Source organism: Lepisosteus oculatus, chromosome 3 (assembly GCF_040954835.1).
Source record: "Lepisosteus oculatus isolate fLepOcu1 chromosome 3, fLepOcu1.hap2, whole genome shotgun sequence".
In the NCBI taxonomy this organism is placed as follows: Eukaryota; Metazoa; Chordata; class Actinopteri; order Semionotiformes; family Lepisosteidae; genus Lepisosteus; species Lepisosteus oculatus.
The window spans coordinates 49202118-49209676 of NC_090698.1; the positions used below are offsets into that span (position 1 = coordinate 49202118).

General features: G+C 36.4%; 1 protein-coding gene across 1 annotated transcript; it reads left to right on the forward strand.

Annotated features, from left to right (window-relative positions):
- Positions 1-7559, forward strand: rimoc1 (rab7a interacting mon1-ccz1 complex subunit 1). Its single transcript, XM_006626824.3, has 6 exons — positions 1-123; positions 2062-2171; positions 2827-2973; positions 3663-3794; positions 5397-5511; positions 6739-7559. Exons 1-6 carry the CDS (start codon positions 30-32, stop codon positions 6972-6974), a joined length of 834 nt encoding a protein of 277 aa, XP_006626887.1. The 5' UTR covers positions 1-29; the 3' UTR covers positions 6975-7559.

Genomic DNA, 7559 nt, shown 5'->3' on the forward strand with positions numbered 1-7559 from the left:
CCGTTGGTTCACGTGACTTGGTTTCCATCATGGCTGACGGCTGCAGGAGGCCTGGGCTGGAGCTGGAAAGGAGAATTTTTGAGCTGGACAGCAAGTGCTCCAGTCTTAGACTGGAAAAACAAGGTAATGTACACTTGATACATGATAAAGTACGGCATGTGTGGATGTGATGTGTCGTTAACAAGCCGATATTCAGCTTTTGTTATGGACTTTATTTTCAAAAAATAAATCGTTGCGTAGGATTATAACCATCATCTGTAAAATGCGACATGTGTGAAGGTCTTCGATTTGGCTTTGTCGACTGAAGTTAAGATTTCCCCCATGGGCGTTTATTACGCGATAAATATATTCGGATAGTTTTTCCGTTTGGCGCAAAAGTTAAATATTCTGATCTTGACGTTTTCTTTGAACTATGTCAGCAGCTGAACAACCCTGCAATTATTTTCTTTTCAGCTGCAATATCAGTCACCGTTTTTGTTTCGTTTATCGTGTTATTTGGTTGCAACTTTCACCTTGGTATTTCATCGAGGAAAGGCCGTGGGTGATAATATTTGCAATAAATTGATTTTCTCTCGGCGTGAAAAAGTTACTTATTACTATGGCGTATGTCGGTAAAGAACGAGGTGGAATTTTGAAAATTGACAACCTTGTCCGGATTTAAAACAAGGGTTTTAATAGAGAAACGTAGTTGCTAAGGTTCCTTAGTGTCTTCAAATTCATTTGTATTGTCAAAAGACCCTGCATGTACTGCAGAAATAACGTTTGTCCTGTGCACGTTTATCCGGTTACTGTGATGCTCTACAGTGTTTCTTCTTGGGAGAAGGCACTTGTATTTCTTAACAGATTAAATGGAATTTTATTATAAATACAAAAACTATTTTCCTCTTAATGACACGCAATGGATATTTGTCCCTTTAATGCACAAATTGTAATGTAGTCCTTCCCTCTGAGGAATACAGAGGAATGAGTCAGATTCTCTCGTGGTCTTCTCTGTTTAAAAGTATATAACATTATTTTTTTAGCCTGTGAATGTGAGAAATGTCTTTGATGCCCAGAGTGTATCTGCTGGCTCTTCCATAGACTGATTCTAGAGCAACAGTATGTTTGGTGCGATGTGGTAACCAAATTGCAATTGCATTATACCATCCCTTAATTTTAATTGCACCCTTTGAAACATACATCCAAGCATTTTCTTTGCCATGTTTATTACTTCTCCATATTACCTGGGAGATTAAAATGATGTCCACATAAGCAGCTTTTTTGTTTTTCTTCGAGCCTCTTGGGACTTGGGATTTCCCATGTTATTTTTGGTATTTTATGGTTTTCCTACCTGCATGCAATGTACCTCACCTCCTACCCCAGTGTACTGAACAATTGTTTTGGACTGTAAATTATTCATTATATTAACTGAATTCCCATTGTGAACAAATGATAGATATCCTATATTTTAAACATATACCTGTTTTGAATTTCAATCAAGAAATAGTCATGGGAATTTTCATGAAATCTCATTTAAATGGTCATACTAAACTGCTCAGCATGTATGACAATACTGGTAATAGTTAAACGGATTATATGGAATCACTGTTATCCTAATACCTTCTGTATCGTTTCTCTAGGTATTTGTGAATCTGAACACAGGTGTCAAGATAACAGATAACATTACATTTTCTGTATTGTGTCCCTTCCTCATGGTTTCAGTTTTCATGGTTATAGTTTCATTGACATGCTTGTTTTGTTCACACTACCTTTATACATTTCATCCAGCAAACGTTTTTAAAAACCGTATTTGATACAAATATTTTAGATGCCATACAGGTTTTATTTAAATAGATTTCAGGTACTTGTAAAATATGACCAATTACCATATGATTTTTAAATGTAATTATATTAACTAAAATGCGGTCAATGCAGAGGGCTGTGAAACTGTAAACTTCAATGTGGTAATCATTTTTTAAGTTTTTAGTTCTTTGATGGTAATACTAGTGGAACGTAATAGTCTTTTATTTATACAAGGTATGCTCCCGTGAACAAGTAATAATATACTGTATTTTTTCCTAGATGATGACTATTTACAGAATGCATCTGCCATACTAGACAAGTTGAAAAACTATTACAGACAAGGGGGAGAAAGTAACAGTCTCCCAAAACTGCTTCAGGATTACACACAGGTATTGCAGTTAATCAAATGAAAATGAAAAGGCTGGAATGTCCAACGGACTTAATTGAAAGCATGCTCCAAACTATTTTGCATATATTGTCAAAGTCCGTGAATAAACTAACACTTCATTTGAAAATACTAATATGGTCAAGCATTAGTTTACATTTGAGTGGTTCAAAAGAGTGCAGTGACATTTTAACTGCCTTTAAGGTCAGTTGCAGAACAATATGTGACGTGAGTTTTTAAGGTCCTGTCCATTATTGAGGCCTGATCTTTTCCTATTTCAGTTGATTCTTGTATACTGTATGTGCCGAAGAGGCTATAAAATTGTCCCTGTAGTTAAAAAAAATCCGTAACCTCATTAAAACAAGGATCATTAGAAAATTATTAGCCTCCTGTGCTTTTATGAAAAGCAATGGAGCTTGTTTAAAGCAGCATGCAAATGAATGTAAGAATGATTGTCTTTTTGCAGTGGGAAGTAAATACAAGTATAAAGCCACTTGACATGTACATCTTACAATATCAAAAGAACTCACACACTTGTTTCAGTAGTTCTTAGAAGACATTTTCAGTTGCAAAATCTTATAGGTGAGTACTGGATTCGTGAGATGTTTTGTTTTACAAACTGATGCTTCAATTACTGTTGGTTTCCTTTATCTTTACAGGTCATATTAGATATCACTTTCTATGAAGAAAATAAACTTGTGGATCAAGAATTTCCTGAAGACTGTTCACCTTATAAAATTCAGCAGCTTTTGCAAGACCTCACTGAACCTGAAGTGTTTGCAGCAAGATTTGCACCTGGACAAGATGTATGTTAGAATCAGACACCTCTTTATTTTACAACATTTGAAACTTGCACCGCATTTCTTGTAGGTGTAATCTGTTTTTAACAAGGGCATTTGTAAATTGAACCTGTCTCTTCCTTCTTACTGTTTGTTTTATTTTGTACTTTATGAACACTTCTCTGCAAAACTGAAGGGATATTTATATTTGATGCATACGTCAGTTTTTTGGTCAGGCAGTGAGAACAGAAACTACTGGATTTACAACTTACTCGTAAACAACCTGACCTTAAATTGTTTGAACTCATATCTTATATATAAGGATATGTTCTGAAATTTGTTTGATAGCATTTGGAGTATGGGCTATATTGGAATATGTCCTTTTGTTGGATTATTTCAGAGTTTATTGCTAGTGTAAACACATTGGTAACACTAGAGCTCTTAAATGCTTAGGAAAGTCAGTATGATGCTCATTGATAACACTGCAGGCATGTAAGCCTGAGAGTTCCACAGCTGACTTGAGCCTTTACACGTCTGTTGGAGTGCTAATCTTGAAAAGCTTCTGTTTTTAATCCGGCAATCTCCAGTTTACCAAGTACATCCTCCCCTACCAAATAGAAATTCTTAAATTCTCTAAATGTTGAACACAATTACAGAATATTAACCTTTTCTTAAAGATTATTTTTTAAATGTGTAGCCTTTCCTTTTCTGCACAGGTTCAGTCAGTCCTTGGTTTAGAGTTGCTAGAATGCCTTTACTGGAGAAGGGGAGCACTTCTGTATATGTACTGTCACACCCTACACCAACGGAAGCAATGGATAAAAAAAAACAAAACAACATTTCTAAAGGTAACTATGACTTACTTTTAGTAAGTTGGCATTAGTAGTGATCATAAAATACTTGAGAACAGTATTGGTATCTTAAGTAATAAAATGATCTTTATTGGGGTTTCATTATGAGGAACAAGTAAAGGTTTATTCCATACTGAAAAGAGAAGAAAAGAAACACAACATTTCGGCTGTGGACCCTTTACTTGTACCTTGGCACCTATGCGTGCTGACGCAGGTACCTAATTGAACTACGTCAGTTGTTTCATTATGCCTAGCTAAATTCCCAAACAATGCATGATTTACAGCTGAAGCAGAACAACTTGCCTTATCTTTATTTAAACCTGAAACCTCAAGTCATTGATTAAGCTGCTACAATGAAACTTATGCAAAGAATAATTAAGCAATCTCTGTCAGTCAACACGATGACTGTAAGTCTTCCATTTTAACTCACAATAAAGGATGTAGTTTACATTTTGGCTTGATTGTCTTTAACTAATTTAAAAATGGTTAAAAATACTTCTAATTATGAGGAGATGTTTTATGATTAAGCAATTGGTGTTATGTTATTTAATAATTCTTTAAATCATATTTATTGGAATGGTTTGATCAATAACTGGACCATTCAAGCTGCAATGAATGTTATACGGCCTGATTCTTGCTTGTTTCCACATTAAGGCAATGCTATGCTAATATTTGGTTTCTTAGAGTTTTTCTTGCTACTACAGTTAGTGAACAAAAATCGGAAACACCAGTGTGAAGTCATTAATAGAGTGTTGGGCCAACAGGGGCAGCCAGTAAGGCCTGTTTGTGCTGTTGCTTAGAGTCTACCATAGACTGGAATTTTGCAGGAGACTGGTAGGGGCAGAAAAGGTTGCCTCAGGCATCATTCCCGAATGTCCCATAAATGTTCATTTGTAACTGACAAGGTCATGACACATGGATATCATCAATGTCATGCTCCTCAAACCACTAGGCGACCACACATGTTCTGTGAATGGGGACATTGATTCATTGACCATTGCCTGTGCTCCCTGCACCACTTGCCTTGAAAATGTGCATTGTCAAGTGTGGCGAGAGGTGTTTTCACTGCGGTTTGATTTCACTTGCACTTCAGGTTGCAGTCAGTTGATCTGCAGTTGCACACTTGTTTTGCTTTGCATTTTGAATAAATGCACAGATATCACAATCCTGTCGTAAGTGCTTATGCAAACATTATTTGCTTAATTAATGTGTGAGCCGTACCTGTGGGGCAATTGTTCCTTATAGTATACTTGGTGTCCCATTTTTTGTCCACTACCTGTACATGTGCTAGAAACATGTTTTTTGGGTACCTACTGTAAGTACATGAAAGGACTTTCATAAATTCCAGTTTATTTTACACTGGAATTTATTGTAAAATAAAAATGTTTAAAGACAATTTTGTTAGCCTTGCAGAACAGGAAGGGTAGTCATGATCACAGTCAAAATATTGGAGCAACTCCTTCTCTACAATTATTTTCATATGTGCAGAACATGTTACATTTTTCTAATTTTTACATTGTTTTTTAAATAGTAAGTATGGATTGTATTTAGCGTCTTAGAACTGCATTGTTAAAGCTGTGTCATGTTTATTTTGTTTAGTGTCTTCAAGAAGGTGTCCGTTACCTAATGCGGATGTTACAAGTGAGAAACTGCGTGAAACTAAATGATGGAGTTGTGTTTCATGATTCATCAACAGCAAACTTACTAAGTGAAGGTACCTGCATGTTTCTGTGCTGCATCTGTGTATTCAAAGTTAGGAAATACAAAAGTTATTTCAACAAGTGCCTTCACTCCCCACTGATGTCCACAGATTACTGTATAATGTCAAAGAATAATGAGTGACCTGGAAATGTTCTACATGTAATTCAAAAGAAAACCCTGAAATATCTTGATTTGATAAGCGTTCACCCACTTGAAGAAATACATTTGTCTATGCAGCGTCCCGCCATTAACAGTGAATGCCAGAGTAGAAACTGTACCATGAAGACTAAGGAGCTGTCTGTACATCTCTGGCATAAATTTGTGAGGAGGCATAGATCTGGGAAGAAGAAAACCCATATAGTGTGTTCCCAGAATATGGACCCACCCAGATTCTTATTAGAACAGGCCATCTTCCCAAACTGAGCAACTGGGCAGAAAGGACCTTAGTAAGAGAAGCGACCTAGAACCCAGTGACCACCCTGACAGAACGACGGAGTTCTATGGCTGAGATGGGAGAACCTGTCCAGTGCAGATCCACAATCAGCACTACACAGATTTAGCCTCTATCAGAGAGGAACGAAACCCACTCCTAAGAAATAAAAACACGTAATAGCACATGGCAGACCCTGAGACCATATAGAAAAAATGTATCTGTGAACTCTTTAGCCTGAATGGGTAGTTGTCAGGCTGGAGAGAACAATGAATTTAGTCAAGAAATTGAGGGGAACTGGCTTCAGTCAGCAAAAGACTTTAGACTGGGTAGAAAATTTGGAGTACACAGGACAGTGACCCCAAGCTTGCAGTTGAAGTGACACTGGAGTGGCCTCAGATCAAGAAGGTGAATGCCCTTGAGTGACTGAGCCAAAGCGCAGACTTGTATCTCACTGTGAATTTGTGGAAGGGCTTGAAGGTTGAGGTTCACCAATGTTCCCCATCCATCCTGACAGAGCTTGAGCAAATCTGCGAGGAAGACTCAAAACAATTCAGATTTGCTAGGCTGAAACAGACATGCCCAGACTCAAAGCTTTAATTTCTGCAGAATACTCTTCTGCAAAGTATTGACTCAGAGGGTGAACACTTGAGTAATCAAGATATTTACACTATTTGGAATCATATATTGGTGACAAGCTGCTGTGGATGAAAGGTTATTTAAAGCTTTGGTGTGGCAAACCAAAATATAAAATATGTGGTCTGCAGACATATCCATAATGTTTTTTTTTTATTTGTTGTGCTTTTCCAGGTGTTTTTTCAGATACCCACCTGTTGACCATGATGTACATCGGAGAGATGTGCTTTTGGGCAGTGAAATATGAAGACTGCAGTGGGGAAACATCTGACCGAAAGGAGGAGACATTACAGTTCAGGGACATTGGAATGCAAATATTGCATAAATATTTGTCAGTGTGTGAGGGGCCACTCCAGGGTCAGGGCTGGAATACTGAAAATGCAAAGGAAATTTTGAATATCCTGCAGTAAAAAAAAAATAGAACCCACGAAGCACTTATTTTTCAGACTGTTGACTAAGAGTGCATGACAGAAATAAGCAAGCTATAAATGCAACTCTTTGTATTTAAACTTTTTTTTAATGAAATCACATTTATTACCATTTTCCAGTATGTACAGTATTGTTCTATGCACAGTATGTGCTGTGTTAAAGGTAGTTTGTTTCAATTATTGAGTATTAAGTTTTTTTGACAAGGGTATATTGCCTAGTGATGGGTACTAGTTTATATTTTCATAGTGTAAATTTTAATGGAGAAGTGTTAGTATCCTTTAAAATGTATTTGGGTTTGGTTGTTTTTTTTATGTCTAAAATATAAATGTATCCATTTTAGGAATCTTTATTTTTTGATGACTTACATTTCCTGGCGTTTACTGTAAATATGTACTCACTTGCTTCAGCAAGGATAACATTATGGCAAACTGCCATGACTACATTTGATTTCTCTAAGAACAATAAAATTGATGTTGTGATTTTTTCTTCCGATACATTTTCTAAAATGTAATCTGAAGAAAGATCTTGTGGATTTTAATCCGCCATCAATAAAATGTTTGACAAAA